Source organism: Equus asinus, chromosome 25, assembly GCF_041296235.1.
Source record: "Equus asinus isolate D_3611 breed Donkey chromosome 25, EquAss-T2T_v2, whole genome shotgun sequence".
NCBI classification, from domain to species: domain Eukaryota; kingdom Metazoa; phylum Chordata; class Mammalia; order Perissodactyla; family Equidae; genus Equus; species Equus asinus.
Window position 1 is genome coordinate 29,700,537 of NC_091814.1, and position 21,023 is coordinate 29,721,559.

Here is a 21,023-nt window from a genome sequence, read left to right on the forward strand (position 1 = left end):
TCGTTTTTTTCCCATCCTCTTGTTGGCATTTGACGTAACTCCAGGTTGAAGGCACCAGGTCCCTGGGTGGGCACTATTTCTCAGCTTCCAAGCGCTATCTGGGAATCCACTGCCCCTATGGCTCAGCTTTCCAGCACTCAAGCACGCTTAATTTCCACTTAAACTAATACAGATTCCCAGGGAGCAAAGCCGCTTGAACCTCTCCCCTCTCCTCCGTTCCCCTCAATTTTTTGTTTACTCAGCACACACTTACAGTTCCAGATGACTGCTCATCGCAGGACCCACCCTAGCAAACAGAAAGAAGAAGTCCCAGCATCCTGAGCCACAGAATTCCTCTCCCCGCCCAGGACCCCTCTTTCCTAATTTAGGGTCCCCCGAGACCAGTGACACTAGAACCCCCGCCCTTACCCCGCCCTGCACCTGGCGCGAGCAAAAAACTTCTCCACCCCTCTCTTCGCCGCACCCTTTGGTGATTCAGAGCCCTGGCCCCGCCCAAGGCGCTAATTTAACTCACTTGTGAGCTAGGCGCTGCTCTACTTACAGCTCCTTGCTCGAGCCCGCCAGGTCTTAGTGTGGAGGAGGCCGCAGAGTCCCGGCGCCAGGTCCCTGTCCCCGCGCGCCATGAGTCCCGCGCGGCGGAGCGCCCCCACAGTGCTGCGCCTCCTTGGCTGGCTGCCCGTGCTGCTGCTGCTGTGTCCGCCGGCTGCGCGGGGTGAGTGGGGGTCGGGGGACCCAGCCCGGCTAGGTAAACCCTTAGGCTGTGTGGGAGGGGCTGGGTCCGTCTCCGTGACAACCGAGAAGTCTGGGGACCCGGGGAGGTGAGAAATGTGGGCATCGGTCATTGTTCCCGTAATCCTCTGTCTTTAAAAGGAAGCGCATCTTCGCGCCTAATCTGCAGTTAGGGGTCTTGATGTGCTGGACCCCAGCTCGCGTAGCTTTAGGAGTGAGGCGTGGAGGGTTGAGAAAGCACAGACTGAGTTTGCGGAGCAGCTGAACACCGGCAAGCCGAAAGGCAGGGCTCGAAGAGAGTGAATTCTCAAACTCTCAAAATTTCCTGAAGGACGGGAGGCCAAATAGCTGACCACTCTAAACAAAGTCCAGTCGTGTGCAGCGCATGGCGGTCCAAATTTGCACTTTGTCTCCTCCAGGTGTAACGTTACAAGGGGCGTCTGTCTTTAGTGCGTGCCTAGCAACAGTATCTATGTGCAGATAAATTCTAAACCACTTTTTTCTTTAATAATGAAGGGGAGGGGTTTATTCTCGACTCATTTTAGTCGTGAATTAATTGACAAGTCAGGAAGCCTAGCAAGTTCTTGGTGCGTCAGTTCGGCACTGGATGGAAAATGTTACCTGCGCTTCAGAAGCCATTGCTGCTTCCCTCACTCTTCTTGGGAAAGAAATGTTGCTATATATAGCGAAGTGGTATTTCCTTCAGTTCTGTTTTTTCCTCCCTAGGTGACTGCAGCCATCCCCCAGATGTGCCTAATGCCCAACCAACTTTGGGAGAGCTTACAAGTTTTCCTAAACAAACCACAGTGACATACAAATGTGATGAAGGCTTTGTAAAAGTTCCTGGCAAGCCAGACTCAGTGGTCTGTCTTGAGAACGATAAATGGTCAGAGGTTGCAGAATTTTGTAATCGTAAGTTCTTCGTTTCTTTTTAGAAAAGTTATGGGAATGGAATGTACCTTGTTACGTTTAATTTTAAACGTCTTCGGAGTGACTCGTAATTGATAGTTTTCTAGCATTATTAAACCCCAGAGTATGCCTGTTGGCACTTCATACTCCAGTTAATTGACGGCATTACTTCCAAGAATAGGTCCTGCTTCTTCATTAACAGGTGTTTTTTTTTCTTCCCTAATACTGTACCTCCTGAACTAATAGAGAATATAAACAATAGGTACTGCTTAGGGAGTAAATTATGTATGAATATGTTTGGCAATTATCCTGAGACGCATAACTCAGGTGCTCTGTTTTCTTAAATTTCATTTTGTAGAGTAGGGCTTACCAATTGAACTCTGTGGTGGCATTTTAAGAAGTTCTCCATATTTGCCTCAAAATCAATCTTTATAGGCATAGCCCTCTATTAGCTTTCACATATACAAGTAGAGATAAAGATAAGACTTGATTCCCGCCTTTGAACAACTTGGAGCAATGGAAGCTCCAGTAAATATAGAAACTGTCACAAGTACTTTTTGAAACCAGGTAGAAAATTGGTTTTAACTTGTTTTTATCTCTCCATGATAGAAGGCAGTAGGTTGAAGTACATAAGCCTTTGCATATGTATCATGTTTTAGAGTTTATAACTCTTCTGCATGTATTACTTTATCTAATCCTCCAGGCAACTCCATGAGGTGAGTAGGGACTCTTATCCTCACTTTACAGTTGACGGAACAGGCCCCCAGAAGTTCAGTAACTTCCTTGAGATCAGCAGCTCTTATTCAGGAGAGCCAGGGTTCAAACCTGAGTCTTTTGGCCAGAAGTCCAGCACCCCTTCCACTATACCATGCCTCTATAAATTCACATTGGCCCAGATGTTTTTTTAATTTGTAAATACTTCTATGTACACTGGTGGCTCATCTGATCGTTGTCCCCATGGGTGGTTGTGGGGGTTAAATGAGTGTATGTATGTAGAACAGTTAGAAGCATTCAAAAAATATTAGCTATTACTGTTGTCCAGGACAGTAGCCCAGGGGTCTGGAAATATCAGTTCTCATCCACCCCTGTGCTACATGGGGCGGGGTAAGGGAGCTGGAATTTATTGAGTCAGTGCTAAAATCGTGCCAGGCAACTTAAATGGGTTGTATTTTCTGAATTGTGGGCATAGTGAGGTCTATGTAGCAAATCTACTTCACAGGCCTCTGATAGTTAGGAAATGAAAGTATATATGTGAATATGCTTGCTATGGTGTAAGTGCCAGAGTGATATTAATACAGTTAATACTAAATATGTGCAAAGAAGTACAGAAAAAGGGATGATGGAAGGACCAGATATTTAAACAGAAATTATAAAATAAAGTGATATTGCTTTTTGTTGTTGTTGCTTTTGCTAACATCTTTAGGTAGCTGTGATGTTCCACCCAGGCTGCCTTTTGCGTCTCTCCAAAACCCTTATCGCAACCAGAATTATTTCCCAGCGGGTTCTACTGTGGAATATGAGTGCCGAATGGGCTACAGAAGGGACCGTTCTCTATCAGGAACACTAACTTGCCTTCAGAATTTTACGTGGTCCAAACCAGATGAATTTTGCAAAAGTGAGTATAGTTTTAAAGAGTACTCTTAATCATATGGTGTTTGGGGAAATAGTATTTCTTCATTCATGCTGGAAGTCTATGTGTCCACATTATTATTTAAGATGATTCTTAAAAGAATCATTAGAGTCATGTTATTTTAAATTAGGCAAACTAAATGTTTATGAGATAGGAATATTCATTTACTCACAGATTTCACATTGAATTAGTTTAAGCTTACCCAGAATGAAATAGTATATATTCTAAATGTGTTGCTTTTTTGAAACTTATAAAATGAAGATACCGAATTTAAAAAAGTCTAAGGATAAGAAATATCAGTGGTTAAGATGATGAATTTGCATAGATGTGCCTGATAATTTAATGGAAAAAATCAATTTGTATTCTCTTCTAGAAAAAGCATGTCCCACTCCTGGAGAAATACCAAATGGTCATGTCAAAATACAAACTGACATATTATTTGGTGCAGCTATCTCTTTCTCATGTAACACAGGGTAAGTTTTGGCATATTAAACACTCACTAACAAACGAAAAGACAAATTACGATTTAACAAGGAATTTTTTAGATTTGTGACTGGTGTTTATAAGTTAGGAGCAATAAAACAGCCCCTCTCTTCAAAGATTCTTCATCATGAGCTCATCACAGTTAAATTTAGTAAAATGGGGCAAGAAAGGAAGATTTCTGATAACATCAAATGCTCTCATTTGTTAGATTTTAGTACATATGTGACTCATTATAACAAATGTGATTAGTAAAAGAAAAAATTTGTGATAGTTTGATGACAACTTGCTGAAATTCTTCAAGTGTTAAATATGAAACCAATGTTCAATTTACCTCAATAGTGAATTTGCCTATGGCTTTTTCTGTATGCAAACAACCTGTTATAAAATATCATGGGTTAAAAACATTTATCCCTAGGGGCTGGCCCAGTAGTGTAGTGGTTAGGTTTGCATGCTCCACTTTGGCAGCTTAGGGTCTGCAGATTTCAGATCCCAGGCATGGACCTAGCACCACTCATCAAGCCACACTGTGGCGGCATCTCACATAAAATAGAGGGAGATTGGCACAGATGTTAACTCAGCGACAGTCTTCCTCAAGCAAAAAGAGGAAGATTGGCAACAAATGTTAGCTCAGGACCAGTCTTCCTCACAAAAAAAAAGAAAAAATCCAACAACAAAAAACATTTATTCCTAATGTGAAAATATCATTCTGACATAAGGTCTTTTGTAAATTCTCTATGTAGGGAAAAGGAACTCACTCACTGAGTATCATCAGTGTCTTAGACACTGCTGAAAACTTTATATTCATTTTCTCATTTAACATCTGCAAATTGAATTATGATATTTTACTCTGTGAGTCCCTGTTCTTTAGAAAGTAAAAATGTCAGTCTCACTCATCTCCTGTACTAAATACAGATGTTTGGATCATTAATATCATTAGTGTTGAATCTGGGAGTACTTTGAACCCTTTAAATATGTGTACATTTTATTATACTATGAAGGCCGTGTTGATCTTTTAGAACTCAGAAATATAAAATGTTCAAGCATCTATATCATTTTAAAATGTTTTAAAACGCTTGAACATTTTCTAACAGGTGTCACACTAAAATAAAAAAAACGTTTTGCGTGTCTTATACGTTTTTTATCCTTTGGAGGTCACCTTTTTAAATTTAGGTTTTTTTCTTTTCCTTTCAACTGCCATACGAACTTTGATCAACTATGGTTTTGTCTGCATCTACTGGTGTAGTAAACTTTTTTTTGTCTTTTTTTCTCTCCAAAGCCCCAGTACATAGTTGTATATCCTAGTTGTAGGTCACCCTAGCTCCTCTAGGTGGGGTGCAGCCACAGCATGGCTTGATGAGTAGGCCCACGTCCAGCATCTAAGCTGGTGAACCCGGGCCGCCGAAGCAAGAGCACGCTCGCTTAACCACTCGGCCACGGGGCCAACCCATGTAGTAAATATTTTAAGATGATAGTCTAGAGAATTTAAGAGAAGTCAAATATGTGTAAATGAAACACACCTCTTTTTCTCCGCTCATTGCTTTAGGTACACGTTAGTTGGTTCATCTTTTAGTTACTGTTCTCTTGAAGGTGAGAATGTTAAGTGGACTGATCCATTGCCAGAATGCAAAGGTAAGACTTTGAAGAGAATCCAAGCGCTCAGATTGTGGGGCTCACAATCAACAATTAGTTGCTTTCTGCTCATTAAGAGTTATCCACAGTGTATATTTGTAGTACCCTCACCTTCCAAAGTGTGAGAGTCTTAGCTACTTTACAGACCTTTTCTAGTAACGCTCCTTAATTTATTAGCTGTGGAGATAAAGGATTAAAAACAAACTAAGGTTTAGATGGTGCTTGGTCATTTATTATCTTACCATTCTTTCTAACAGTCAAGTAAAATAGATATGGTATTTCTTTCCCCCCATAATTTTTAATTTTATGTATTGAAATACTATTGATCAGAGAGTCTATATTATTTGACCTTATATCTCAAAATAAGTGGCAAGAGAAGGCATTGAACCCAGATGTCTTGACTTCAGACCCATCATTTTTCTAAGACCCGGTGTTGCCTACATGCCTCTTTTAGGATTATTAGCTGAGCTAATTATCTAGACGTGTTCTAAAGTCTGATCTATTTTTTATCAGAGAAATAAGGTTATACAATAAAGAAGAAACATGGTCTCTGCACTTGAGAGTCTTATGTTCTCAAGGGGAGACAGGGCACAGAAAGAATATCATAAATGGATATATCAAGTCAAATTGATGTCTGTTAGAGACATGTCTCTTGAAAACTGAGAGGAGTAAAATATATGCAACATTTTTAAATGTAAGCTTTTTTTCTCCCATCTTTGTTAAAATTACTGCTACGTTCAAGCTTTTGGTGTTAATAGGAGCAGGAAACTAGAGTAGATTTAGTGTAATGTATCAAGCATTTAGTCAGCCCTGGTGATCTAGTGGTTAAGGTTCAGTGCCCTCACTGCCGTGGCCTGGGTTTGTTTCCCAGTCAGGGAACCACACCACCCATCTGTTCGTTGTCATACTGTGGTGGCTGTGTGTTGCTGTGAGGCTGAAAGCTATGCCGCCGGTATTTCAAATACCAGCAGGGTCACCCATGATGGACAGGTTTCAGTGGAGCTTTCAGACTAAGATGGAGTAGAAAGAAGGTCTTGGCCACCCTCTTCTAAAAACATTGGCCCTAAAAATGCTATGAATAGCAGCAAATTAATTGATACCCTGTGGGAGGGAATGTGTGGGCTCAACTGATATGAAGACAGAAAAAGTGAAGCCTTGCCAACTTACTTACTCCTGTTACACCCACCTTGCATCCCACCCTCCTATATCTACTACTTCTCCTTTTTTCTCATTATTGCTACTTTGAAATTTTCATCATTACTACTCACCACCACCTCTCCCATTTCCACCATACAGTAAGGGATGTTGTAAATGATGCTAAAGTAAACATGGAAAGCAAGGAGGAGGTGGACCATATCTTTCTAACACAGGTAACGTCACAAAGTCTAGACAAGCGGTCTCCCAGTTTGAGGCCAATAACGTCACAAGCAACTGCTGTTATGATTTCCACAGCAGTGTGGACACTAAGCACATATTCCAGCATGGAAGAGCTTTTGCACTGCAAACCGACTTTCTCTTCATGCTTGCCCATGGCTAGGCCACAGTTCTGCTTCCTGTCTGGGGACTTGAATTCCATGGTGAACATCCTGATGTTTGTATTTTCCTCTGTGACTGTTTCATCCGTCTCTCCAATTCAGCAACCACTGACGTCTGTAGCCTGCAGGGAAGAGCCCTTCTCGCTAAGCACCCCCAGTGTCCTCAACTCTCCCTGCAAAGCCTTCCTTCTTTTAGGCTCTAGCTTTGATTTGCCGCATAACTTTCTTTTCTGTTTTGACAATACCAAAAAGATCCAGTGGAAAGTATAAATTCTTAAACAATGAGGCTGTTTCACCTCAAGTATGCAGCCCTGACTTCTAGACACTCAAGACTGCACTGATGTCCACATGTGGATGTGGATACAGAGATAACGGTTTGCAGAATGAATGAAGCCTCAATGTCAGAAGGATCTGTCTCCCTATCTCTCTGACAGTGTTTTATTTTTCTTTTATTTTTTTGTGAGGAAGATTGGCCCTGAGCTAACATCTGTTGCCAATCTTCCTCTTTTTTTTCTTTTCTCCCCAAAGCCTCAGTACATAGTTGTATATCCTAGTTGTAGGTCATTCTAGTTCTTCTATATGGGACGCCGCCACAGCATGACTTGATGAGTGATATGTGGGTCTGTGCCCAGGATCCGAACAGGTGAACCTGGGGCTGCCAAAGTGGAGCACTTGAACTTGACCAGCCAGCCACAGGGCCAGCCCCCCTCTCATTATCTTAACCTCTCACTTCTAGTCACTAATTCATTTGCTTTGCCTGCTTAATATATTTCTCAAAGCTGTGTTTTACCTTCTATCTCTGTATTACTTCTAATATAGTTTATTATCCCTTCTCAGAACTCTTGTAATAAAGGCCATCCATAACATTTTCAGGGCCCAGGGCAAGAGTATAAATGGAGGTCCCTCGCCTAAGACCCAGCCTTTCTCAAATAGACACACCCTTCTTACACTGGGAGGGGTCTGTGATGCATGTAAATGGACAACTTGGCCTACACACCGAAGTTGTGTCTCCTGTGACCCTTATCCCCACTCCACTGAACTTTGGGCTTGAGGTTTGCACATCAGCAGCATAATCCTTCCTCAAGAATATGGACCAGGAGAAGGAACCCTCTGAGGCTCTGAAAGGGGTATTGGCACAAGGAATTCTGTGTGCCAGTTCCTGGAGCATGATTTAGAATGGGATGGGGAAGGAGTTCTCATTGAGTGTATCCCCTGAGCCCTGCAGAGACCCCACAGCCAGAGGAGGGCCGGAGCAGACCATTTAAAGTGTGAGAGCTAGGGCAGGAGTCCCACTTGCTTGAGTTCAAAGATGATAATGATTGCAATGGCCTCCAGCCTCCATTCTTGGACTTCATTAATGTTTCATCCATACTCTACCCCGTGTGATCCATCTGAAACATGAATGTGACTTGTCTCTTTCCTTCTTAAAGCTTGTTAGTGTCTCATCACTTACAAAGTCCGAACTCCTTAGTATAGCATACAAGGCTTCCCGTGGTCTGCCTGCTTCTCCATCCTGGGGTCTTGCCTTCATACTTTGTGCTCTACCCATGCAAACCACTGCAGTTTTCCATGTATCTTATGCTTCTTCATGCCCCCACATCATTTCTTATGCTACTACCTCTGCCTGGAATGTTCTTCAGATCCTTCTTTGCTTGGTTATTTTTTTTTTTTTTCTTTTTTAAGGGTCTGCTCTGGTAGTCCTTCTACAAGCTTTCCTTGACCTCCCAGTCTGGTTAACTGTGTTTCTTCTCTCTTTCCACACTACTGTGCATGCTTCTATGATAACCCTCACCATTTTGTATTGAAATTATCTCTTTCAATGTCTTTGCCCACTATGTTTTAAGATACAGGGACTAGATGTCATTCAGTTTGGCACTTCCGTTCATAGAACAATGCCAGGTAATATTAGGTGCCCAGAAAATGTTTGAACTGCAGTGATGGTGATGTGTGCAGTCATCACACACCCTGGCCCGCTGTAAATCAGATTAGCTTGTCCTCGCTCCTTGCTTTGATCAATGGCCTAAAAGTAATTTATAAATTTGCTAGTATTCTCTAGGTGCTTAAGGGCATTTGATGTAGTATAATTTGATGTACACGTGTGATCACATTGCTTTCCTGCTAAAGAAAAAGAAAACAACTTCATGGCTCTGGAGAATGTGGAACCATTGCATTTTTTTTTCAAGGAGATTGCCGGGGAGAAGCCTTTATTTATAACTAGAGTAACTCTGCTTGTATTTGTTTTACAAATTCAGCTGCTCAGTAAGATTTACTTTAAATAAAAGGCTGTGAGTCAATACAAGCTTAAAAAATTTTGTCCTAAAAGTCTAAATGGAATCCTAACATTTAAGATCTTTTGCTTTATCAAAAATGATCCATTCCTATTTCTCAAGTATGCCACTTGAATTCGCAACTCCTTTCATTTGGCATTATTTCCCCTGGAATGAAGAGCAAAGCCCTCTTCTCTGAGGCCGGCCTGGTAGTGCAGCAGTGAAGTTCACACGTTCAGCTTCACGGTGGCCCGGGCTTCACCGGTTCGGATCCCGGGTGCAGACATGACACCACTTGGCAAGCCATGCTGTGGTAGGCGTCCCACATATAAAGTAGAGGAAGATGGGCACGGATGTGAGCTCAGGGCCAGTCTTCCTCAGCAAAAAGAGGAGGATTGGCAGCAGTTAGCTCAGGGCTAATCTTCCTCAAAAAAAAAAGCCTTCTTCTCTGCTTTGTCTTAGAAAGGTACCTCTTTGGTTTAAACTCAAGTTCCACTTATTCCCTAAAGTCTCACCTGTGCTTTCACCTCTGAACTCCTGCAGCGCTTAACTTTTTCTAGCAGCAGTTTGATATGTAACATGTGCAAACTTTCTTGTAGTTTTTATTTTCCATATATGTTCTACGTCTCATTATTTTTATTAATTGGTCTCAAAGTTGGAATTCATGTTTTAGAACATTTGTATCCAAAGCTTCAAATATACTACCCATTACTTAACAGGTATTTATAAGCATCTCTTGTTGATAATGTTGAATTTAGAAAAATGGTTGATTTTGACTCTTATAAATAAAATCTTTAAATGTTTTACAAAAGATATCTTGCCAGCTTTATTAATTTAAAATATGTTGGATTTTTCTTTTTTTTAAGAAATTACATGTCCAAGCCCACCAGCAATTGCCAATGGAATTATTCTAGAGCAACATGACACTTACATATATAGACAGTCTATAACATATAAATGTGAGAAAGGATTCACCCTGGTCGGAGGCAACTCTATTCATTGCACTGTAAAAGATGGCCAAGGGGAATGGAGTGGCCCGCCACCTGAATGCAAAGGTAATCAGTTTGCATTGTTGTGTTTTTGTTGTATTCTTATCCTTAGGTCTATATATGGGCTTCAGGGAATCTGTGAACTCCCTGAGAAATGAATGTAACATATTGTACATATGCATATTTACATTTTTCTGGAGGGCACAATTTTTCATCAAATTCTCAGAGGGGCCTATGACTTCCAAAAAAAGGAAGAACCCTTGATGTGAGAACATGTGGTCATATGTAAATAAATAAATACACATACACAACACATAGAATATATATACACATATGCACATATATACATACATATGTCTCATGATTTTAGTGAATTGGCTTAACTTTGTTGTTTCTTACCATGTTACTTTCAATAAGTTACCGTAGATATCTCTTTGTTTATACAAAGGGTATACAAAGTGGTTCATTTTGTACAATTGGGAGGGAATCTTAGGTTGAACTGAGGGGTCTAGATAGTGATCATACATGTGACAACTGAGAGAAACTCTTGCCTGCAGCTATTGACTTCATTGAATTACCTTCATTTATTTCCCACCTGCAGAATTTCTCTTATTGACTGTTCTCTCTTCATCCTTCTAGACACTTTTTTCCCCCAGTGCCTTTTCATACCTAGGCCGTACTCTCAGAATCTTTAGAACTCCTGTTTAAATATAGTTTTGAAGAGATAGAAGACCAGTGAAGCTGGATTATAACATTGCACAGTACCAGTAGATGGCATTTGTGTAAGCAGTGTCTAATTTGAATGCCAATAGACCTCAAGCACATGCTACCTTTAGAATTATACTCGAAATTCTATTAGCTTGAATTTTTGAGTGTCCTTGCTTGATAAAAATAGTTCTTTTATTATAAGTGGTATATGTAAACATAGTGAGGTAATATTAAAACCAGGCAGATGAGTATAAAATTAGGAGTAAAAATCTCCTCCCTATCCCTACTCCTACTCCCAGAAGTAACCATTGTTTACAAATTTTTGAGTTTTATTATAGAAAATAAATAGACAGGCACACACATATTTCTTTTTTAAACCATATCAGTTGTATGGATATATCATTTATTTAACCAGTCTCCTATTGAAGGGAATTTCGATTTTGGTTCTAGGTTTTTTTCTTTTTTAAATTATTATTACAAAAGAAGCTACAACAAATATTATTATACATTTGTTCGTTGCACATGTGTGCAAGCACGTTATGCACAATAAAGTCCTTGCAGTGTAATTACTGTATCAAAGGTGTATGCATTTATTGTTTGAATTCATGTAATTATGAGTGAACTTTGCTATGTGTTTATTTTTTTTAATTTGACCATTTGATCCACTTCATATTTATTTTCCCCTGTTTTATTAAATCATCACTTATTTAGAACTTACAACTCTATGGTAGTGCCCAAGTAGCTCATGGCAGGCCAATGCTGCTATTACAATAACTACAAAACCTGGGTAGACTTTTTTAAAAATCATGTTTTTAAAGACATAAGATACAGCTGTAGGAACGACTAGGACAAAATGAACTAAAATTCCTGGGGGTGAGGAGTGAAGGGAAATGATTCTGAGGCACGCCTGGGCTGAGGATCAATCTTGACCCAGATAAAAGACCACTCCCAGCAAAGAGAGAAACTAGCAAAGCTTTTAATGGTGGTGTAGGATAATACCGTGAAAATCGGGGTCCCAGTGCAGACCTAGTTTTTCCCAAGGGCCGTTTGCTGACTTCTGGGACTGCTTGTGAGACTGAGGAGTTAGACCCAAATCTTCTGAAGGACAAAATGAAATCTGTCTGAACTTTTGTGGTATTGGGGTGACAAATACCCATCGGAGGAACAGGCTCATATCAGGCATATGTCCAGTCTCCTCCTTAAGACGTTTGTGCCCATTTCGAAACTCTGTGAGAAAGGAAGTTAGAATGCTGGGCTGGGGGATTTTCTAGATCTCCTGCAATCTCTCAGGGCTGAGGAAACAAGGATCCACCAGACTGTCAATCAAAAGCCCAGAAAGGCCCCTCTCAAGGAGCAGAGGCAAGAGCAGAGGTAAACTGTCTTGCTAAGAATGTAACCCCACTCAGTCTCTGATAGGCTGAGGGTGTGATCATCGCAAACCAATCTACCCATCAGAAAATGGGACCCTCTTTTTTGGAAGATAATATTATCTGAACGTTTTATATACAGTGTCTGGCATACAACAACAAAAAATTATTAGACATGGTAAGAAGCAAGAAATATAACCAAATCAGGGGAAAGCAAAACCAGATAAAGAGGATCCAGATAATTGTGTTGGCAGACAGGGACTTTAAAATGAGTGATTAATATCTTTAAGATATCAAAGGAAAAGACAGAATTTCAAGAGGATCGGAATCTATAAAAATGGAGTGAAACAGACATTCTACAATGGGAGGATATAATATTTGAAATTAAGAACACAATAGGTAGTGATTTGGACACAGCAGGAGGCAGTATCAGGAACTGGAAGAGGAGTTAATGAAAAATGTCCAAACTGAAGCAAAAAGAGAACCAAGAATGTAAAATAGAGAAGTTTGAGACCTTTGAGACATGTCCAACTGTTCTAACATATGTTAGAAAAAGAGGAGAGAGAGAAAAAAAGATAAATAGGAGCAGAAGAAACATTCAAAGAGACAATGACTGAGAATTTTCCCAAACTGAAGAACTGCATCAGTCAGCAGATTCCACAAGCTCTCAGGACTCTGAGCAGAATAAAAACAAAACGCTTCCAGGCGCCTCCTAGCAAAACTCCGGAAACTCAAAACAACGGGAGAAGCACTGAGACAAAAGGACAGAGTACCTTCAAAGGAGTAACAATAAAACCGATTACTGATTTCTCAACAAAAATTGTGGAAGCAAAAAGACAATAGGAAGAAATCTTCAAAATACTGCAAGAAAATTACTGTTCACCTGCAATTCTATACCCAATGACTATATCCTTTAAAACTGCAGAATAAAGATGGTCTCATACAAAAGCTAAAGGAAGTTGTTACCAGCAGACCAGATCTACACAGAATGAAAAACTAAAGGAAATCCTGCAGGTAGAATGAAAAAAAATCCCAAGTAAAACATGAAAATGCAAGAGGAAATGAAGAACAAAGGGCAAATGAATGCTGACTTTACAAAACAATAAATGCAATGTCTGCTGGGGTTTGAACTGTATGTAGAATACAAATGTACAATAGCAATAAAGCAAAAGGCAGAAAGAGGTAAATCAAATTTAAAAGTTACAAGGTTTCTAGCAGTACTAAAAAATTACAAAAGTATTAATTTGCATAATTGACTTATAGTCTAATACAAATTGTAATCTCTAGGGTTGTCATGAAAATAATAGTAAAAGAAAGTACAAATCACAAGCTAATAAAGGAATGATAATGAATATTTAATCCAAAGAGAATAAGGGAGGAAAAGAAATAGACATAAAATAGATAGGTGGAATAGAAAGCTAATAGTAGGGTATTTGATATAAACCCAGTAATATCAGTAATTACATTAAATATAATTTGACTAAGATTGTCAGACTAGATTAAAAATAAAATCTATTTATTTGCTGTTTATAAGAGACAGTTTATAGTAAGAACACTGAATAGTTGAAAGTAAAGGATAGAAAAATATACTATGCAAGCAATTACCAAAAAAACCCAAAGCTGGTACAACTCTATTAATATCAAAGTATGCTTTAAGATAAGATAGTTCATAATGATAAAGGGGTGGGTTCAACAGAAATATATCACAATCTGAAATCTATGTGCATTTGGAAAAGTAGCTTTAAGCCATAGCGTAGCAAAAATGGACGGGTAGAAAAATAGACAAATTTACGATTATAGTTTGAGGATTCCACATATCCATCTCAATAGTTAATAGAAAGAGGAACAAAAATAGAAAGAGGAACAAAAATCAGTAAGAAAATAGAAGATCTGAGCAACAATTAAACTTTGAAAAATTGACATACAAGCGCATTGAACTTTATAAGGACAGGTGTTAAAATTTTTTCAAGTATACATGGAAGAGTCACCATATGCTGGGCCTTAACTCACAATGCATTTCAGAAGACTGAAATTATTCAGAACATGCTTCCTGATCACAATGGAATTCAACTAGACATCAAATGATGAAAAGATAATTGGAAAAGTAGTTCCCAGGAAATTCAAGCTATCGTAGTATATAGGTCCTCTGGATCAAAAATGAGAACGAACTTAGAACAAAAAATAAATGTTATACATGATGGCCTTAGATGAAAAGTCCATGTAATAACTTCACTTATCCTAATAATAATATCTATCATTTTCTGAGTGCCTGCTAAGTGCTGTGTTACTTGCTATGTATTTTGCTTGAGTTGTCCCTTATGGCCTCCAGTGAGATAGGTAAAAGAAGCAGAAATAAGTGACATATGACATCTGAGCGCCTAGAGTAGAATGTGTACTGATAGGTGCTGGCTCTGATAGTGTTGGATGATTTAAAATGTTGCTTCACAGATAGATGGTGTATGCAATAACGTACCTAAGTTATTTCCCCTATTCCTTACAATAATGTTATACAATCTTCTTTGGTTTTATCCTTATTTTACAGATGGGAAAACCAAAGTTTAGAGGGATTAGAGAAATTGTCAATGGTCTCTAGTGTGTGGTGAAATAGGCTTAAGCTCTACTCAATACTTCCTGAAGAGGGAGTTTGTATAAGCAACCCAAAGTCAAGCAGGCACCTAACATTTCACTGTGTTGTTAGATTTGTGATTCTCAGAATAGGATCTTAACTGAAGGTGCACTTCAGATATTTGTAACCTGACCTAAAATCCAAAGAGAAACTAACTAATGTATGTAAAGTTGGTAACCAGCACAAGAGGAGAAAAAGGGAATTATTTTATTCCAATTGACTTTATTACTTTAAAAAAGAAGTGAAACAGAGCAAGTGCCCAAGGTCACTAACATGTCCTTGAAAGCTTTGGAAAAAGTAACTATGTTGTGATTGTCTCCACTGATCCAGTTGTTGCGTCCAGCTGTTCTTTGGTCTTCGCATGAGTGAAGGAAGACAATTTATGAGAGAAAATAGCTTTATTTGAGGTGTGTCACAGAATGAGATCACTGTGGACTCTAACTTTGGTTTCCCTTCTTCAGACAGAAAACAGTTTAAGAACCTCAATACTACTGTGGTGTAAATCCACTTTAGTTGCCTGTAGGTAATCTATATCAAAGAAAAAACAAAGGAGCATTTTAGTTCCTTCGAAAATACACAGTAAGACTTGGCCTCCTAAAAGTCATATCTAGGTATTTGTGGGAAATTAAGGGAAGAGTCATAGAGCAAGCAGTTGGTTTCTAAATCTTAACTTGGACATCATTATTTAGCTAATTTTTTAAAAATATTTTTCTTCTACAGATAGTTCTCAGATTTCCAAGGTCACACCAGCGGTTCAGAAACCCACCACTGTAGATGTTACAGCTACTGAAGCCCCATCAACTCCTCAGAAAACCAGTGCTGTAAATGTTACAGGTACTGAAGCCCCATCTCCTCCTCAGAAAACCAGTGCTGTAAATGTTACAGGTACTGAAGCCCCATCAACTCCTCAGAAAACCAGTGCTGTAAATGTTCCAACTACAGAAGCCCCATCAACTCCTCAGAAACCCACCATAGTAAATTCTTCAGCTACAAAGTTCCCACTGATTCCTCAGAGACCCTCCATTGTAGATATCCCAGCTACAGAAGCCCCATCAACTCCTCAGAAACCCACTACAATAAATTCTTCAGCTACAAAGTCCTCACTAATTCCTCAGAGACCCTCCATTGTAGATATCCCAGCTACAGAAGCCCCATCAACTCCTCAGAAACCCACCACAATACATTCTTCAGCTATGAAGTTCCCACTGATTCCTCAGAGACCCACCATTGTAGATATTCCAGCTACAGAAGCCCCATCAACTCCTCAGAAACCCACCACAATACATTCTTCAGCTACAAAGTTCCCGCTAATTCCTCAGAGACCCACCATTGTAGATATTCCAGCTACAGAAGCCCCATCAACTCCTCAGAAACCCACCACAATACATTCTTCAGCTACAAAGTTCCCACTAATTCCTCAGAAACCCTCCAATGTAAATATCCCAGCTACAGAAACCCCATCAACTCCTCAGAAACCCACTGCAGCAAATGTTTCAGCCACAACAGCTGAAAAATCGCCAATATCAAACTCTCTATCTGCAGAGACCCCACCAGCAGCCCAGAATCCCATCGTGGCAAATGCTTCTGCTACACAGTTCACCCCAGTAACCCAAAGACTCAACACAGCAAAAGCTTCTTTCACACAGAGTCTTCCAGGAACACGAAAGTCCACTGCTGTACATGCCCCAGTGACTAAGCATGTCCATACAAAACAAAGATTGACCTCTGCTGCTCATATTACAGCGACACAGAATCTAGCTGTTCCCAGGCCAACCACGCGTTTTCATACAACAAGCACGTCAAAAGGTCAGTAAATACCGTTCAGGTTTCCTAAGTGTGGATCTAATGTGCAGTGGTGGAAATTTCAACTTGACTGGATTTGCAAAATTAAATAACCTATGATTTATTAGAGCCAGAGTTTTTTTCATACTAATGTTCTTGACTTTCTTCAGAGGCAGGTTGGGATTATGCTAGGGCAAATCTTTTCAGGGCAAATCTATATTTTGCAATAATATAGAAAAAGGTTGTGGCTCCGTAAGAACAATGCTAAATTAAGATTGGTGAAGAAATTCTGTTTTCTGTGTTAGCTTTAGGGAGGCACTAATATGTACCATCCATAAGGTTGATTTCTGGGTCTGGGTTATTGACAGACACCCATTCCTCCAGCATGCTAAAGGATCTCTCCAGGTGTGCTAGAGTTGCTAATGTGGTAAAGCATCTCAGCAGTCTTCTAAGTAATTGAAAACAGAGTTCTTTGAAATAGTTCATGTTAATACAAGGCTTTTTAAATGATGGTTTTTATGAAGGTGGAGTAATATATGCCACAGGCTTTAGAAAAATACCTGTTGAGGGAATGAATGAAACTCCTCCTGGTAATTAATGCTACTTCAGGCCACCAAGTTGTCTTCTTGCCTCACAGCTTGCCTAATGCATAGTCATTTTATAGACAGTCTTGTTCTCTAATAGAGAGGTCTATTTTTTTTTACGTTCCATGGAGAAATCTCAATAGGACTGAGAAAAGATTTTTTTTTTAATTTTTCACTTTTTCATTGAGGTCAACACATATACAGAAAACCACATAAAACATACCTGCACCGCTCAATAACTTTTCTAAAGCAAATATTTATGTAACCACCACAAATGTCAAGAAACAGAACATTAGCAGCCTCTCAAATTTGCCTCCTCGCTTTTCAGGTGCTCTCTTGATCTTGAACTCCATCCTCTGACTTCTCAAGACAGTAAGACTGTGGCTTTCTGCTCCCTACCCTACATGGCCTAGCCATTCCCCTCAGCTGCATGTATGTAAATCTCGTTCCATGCAGTTCTCTGTCTTGGTTTTCATCAGTTTCTGCCTGTCTTGGTTTGCTCTCTAGTGCCTTCAAATCATTGTTACTGTTGTTTTTCAATATTTTGTCCAGATTTCATAATTCCTATGTTAAAGTCTATTTTGCCATAACCCAGATAATTTTAAAGAACTTAAAACATTACAGATATTATTGTTGAAATTTCCTTTGCATATTTCTTTATTTCCTCAAGTAAAAAGCCAAATATACATAAATACATAAAATCTCACCCAATTTACTTCCCCTCTTAAAAAGCAGAACTTCATTTCCTGCCTGCTTTTGGTCACTCTTCAGTGGCATCAAATAAATGTTTTTTAAAAATAGTTTTACACAACTGGACTATATTTTCAAAATGGTTTCATATATTTCAAAATTGTTATCTTGAAGCCTATTCTGCCATTACGCGGATATTTTATGAATTTAAACATTACAGATATTATTGTTAGGGTTCACTTGTACCTTTCCACACTCCTCTTTCTCTTGCTCTAAGGCAATGTCTGCCCTGAGGTTGGTGCCCAATCTTCCTAATTTTTTTTATTGTTATGCTACTTGTATGTATACATTAGTGGTACATAATATTGTTTTGTATGGTTTTTATAGTTTACATAAACAGTGTGTCATATATTTCATTATCTAACTTGACTTCTTGCACTCAACATTGGTCTGTGGTTTGTTTTAATACATTTAGATTTAGTTTATTAATTTTAACACTTGTTGCGGTTACTGCCTTCTTAAATTTTTATGACATCCCTGGGCCTAAAATTTTTAGATTGCGTATACCCAATGTTTAACAGGGCAAGGAAAAGAGAAATGTTTCACTTTATATAAATTAGTTATAGAACTAACTTTGTTGAAATATCTCTTTCTGCAAAAAATGCAAGATAATTTAACAAATTTAAACTAAACCTGAATCAGTTATTATGGTAAAGATACAGTCAATATAGGAGATCAAATTTCTCTCTAATGTATGATTAATTTATTTTTAAATATCACATACCATATTTGCTCTTCCTGGAAAAAAAAAAGTAGCTACCACTTACTGAGTATGTATTATGGTGACATATGCCATGCAACTTTCATTTGTCAACACTAGTCCTTACAACAACCTTGCAAAATAAGTATTTTTTAGCTTCATCTTGTAGGTGATGAATTCGACGCTTAGAGGTTAATTTATAGGATACATACACAGTGCATAGTTAATGAGGAGAAAAGTGAGGTTTAAACATATGTTCTGGGTCCAAATCCTGTGCTTTTTCTTCTGTGCAATATCGTCTGTTCTCAATGGTACTTTGAGTAAATTTACTCACTACTTAAGAGAGCAGCATATTTATTATTATAAATATACTTATGTGAAAGGAATTTTTTCAATGCCTCATTCCTAGTCACTGAAAGGTATAAATAATAATGCAATATGGTCATTTAGATTTTGACAGAGCCTGCTGAAAGAGACTTTAGCTTCTGATTGTTTCTTGATGATAGGATGGGATCGGCAGTTATTTACTGTTTAAGCTTTCAAACTTGTTTCTTCCCATCAAGTCTATACCAGATTTAGGCGGTGTTTGTTTCAGTGTTCGATAACTTTCTTCATGGTTTATGTCTATAGTGTTAACTCTGTTGGATATTTCTAGGCACTGAGGTGTGTTACTTGATTAAGTTAATGTATAATTATTTTCATAAATTTATTCATAATTATTTCTTTCAGTTATGGAAATATGAGTTATTTTTGACCTTTCAAGTACAGTTTATCGATACATATATAAAATTGCTAGCAAATCAATGACTTTTTAAAATTCTTATTTTTGTAATTCTTTCTTTTTCTTCTTTAGGTGCTGTCATCATTGCATCTGGTAAGTTTGGCTCTCCAGCAGTTAAAAGAAATTGTCATCCCTGTGGGATGTACAATCCAGATTCATGGAAGAGAATATTGTCGTTTAACTGTCTTAGAAATACTATTAAAATGCGTTGTTTACGGGTGCCCAAAAGAAAACAGGTAAATGCATTTTATCGGCATGTTTTGTGGACACCGCTGGGTACCCGGTATGTTCCTAAGTATTCTCAACCATGTTCTTGTTCCAAGGTAGTTTCAGGACAACTTCGAATCATTAGGCCAATCAATCAAGTATTATTGAGTGCCTATTGTCTCAATGCATCTTTCTAGGAGCTGAAGAACCACACAGAGGCAGTTATCAATACAGTTTCTATCCTCAAGTATTTTGTGATTAATCATAAACTTCTCCTTGGCTGTTTCTAGATTTGTCCTATCCCAAATGAAGAGTGCTACTTTTGATTAAATCCTCTTCCTTCTCCCTTCTCATTCAGTGATTTAAAGCAAAGTTATCTTCAGAAAGTATTCTGTTGCTATAAATATGAGGCCAAAAACATATATCTGTGTTGAAATTTCTTCTAGCGTTTGGTCTGGTCCTTTTTTTGTCCATAAATATGTTATTTGATGTTATGCATTAGCAAGAAGATTAATAAACTAAAGATGGTGAGAGAAATGTTTGCTAAGAAGCAATACAACTAAATTGGCATTTGATAAGTAATGTCCAATAGAAAATACACTCATTATAAGAGTGCATATGTTAAAATTATATCTTTATAAGCTGAAGTCTCCTATTTTATGTATGCATAAATTAGCCAAGGGACTATAACGCAGAAAGCAGGTATTTTTATTATTATCATTATTTATTGTAGTTCTTTTATATTGTGAATGAACCTCTCCTAAGCAAGAAGATTTATCTTTAAAGATTCCAAGAGTTGGAATTCACTTTGTTCATTCTATATTTTAAATAGAAATAAATGTATTCTAAATGAAAATCTCATGATTCAGTGATTTAATGTGGACAACAGTGATGAGTTTTTCTCACTGGCTCAGTGGCGTCAATGAAGGTTTGAAGTGCATATGATTTTCTCTGAAATTCTTGAAGTCTGTCCTATGTGATCTCTCAGAAACCTTTTCTTAGAGGTAGTTCTAATTGCAACTTGTGCTCAGAAATAAAGAGGAGCTCTTTCGCTCTTAAATCAGACATATGGCAATAATTTTCTTTGGGATCCTATACTTGTAAAATATAATTCTGAAAATTATCTTTATTTCTTACATTTAGTCTGTGAATCAGGTCACTTTTTTCATTTTAAAGATACCAAACTCTACCTGCAAGGAAATTGCTTTTATTGATTGTGCTGCAGTGTAAGAGAATGATACAGATGATATTAGAACTTCGGAAGTATTTGAATTTTTTCCTATGTAATTCTGCTAAGAAAGAGAGTCTGACTAATCTCAAAACTTCCTTATTTGCTGCAATTTTTTT

The 21,023-nt window shown here is 38.4% G+C and overlaps 1 protein-coding gene across 19 annotated transcripts in view; it reads left to right on the forward strand.

Annotated features, from left to right (window-relative positions):
- Nucleotides 1-288: 288 nt before the first annotated feature.
- The window catches only part of CD55 (CD55 molecule (Cromer blood group)), a 39,960-nt gene continuing 19,225 nt past the window's right edge, over nt 289-21,023 (forward strand). For 7 of the 19 annotated variants that reach the window (XR_011498347.1, XM_070498126.1, XM_070498127.1 and 4 more), the window contains exons 1-9: nt 289-712; nt 1,456-1,641; nt 3,062-3,253; nt 3,642-3,741; nt 5,295-5,380; nt 10,049-10,237; nt 15,593-15,757; nt 16,415-16,678; nt 19,542-19,562. Coding sequence is in view for 16 of the 19 variants with exons in the window: in XM_070498126.1 (XP_070354227.1) it covers nt 622-712; nt 1,456-1,641; nt 3,062-3,253; nt 3,642-3,741; nt 5,295-5,380; nt 10,049-10,237; nt 15,593-15,757; nt 16,415-16,678; nt 19,542-19,562 (1,294 nt within the window). In the remaining 3 variants the exon portion in view is untranslated. Of the gene's footprint in view, nt 713-1,455; nt 1,642-3,061; nt 3,254-3,641; nt 3,742-5,294; nt 5,381-10,048; nt 10,238-15,592; nt 15,758-16,414; nt 16,698-19,541; nt 20,732-21,023 lie in introns of those variants that run through there. The other 12 variants (XR_011498349.1, XR_011498348.1, XM_070498132.1 and 9 more) reach the window with 8 other exon arrangements.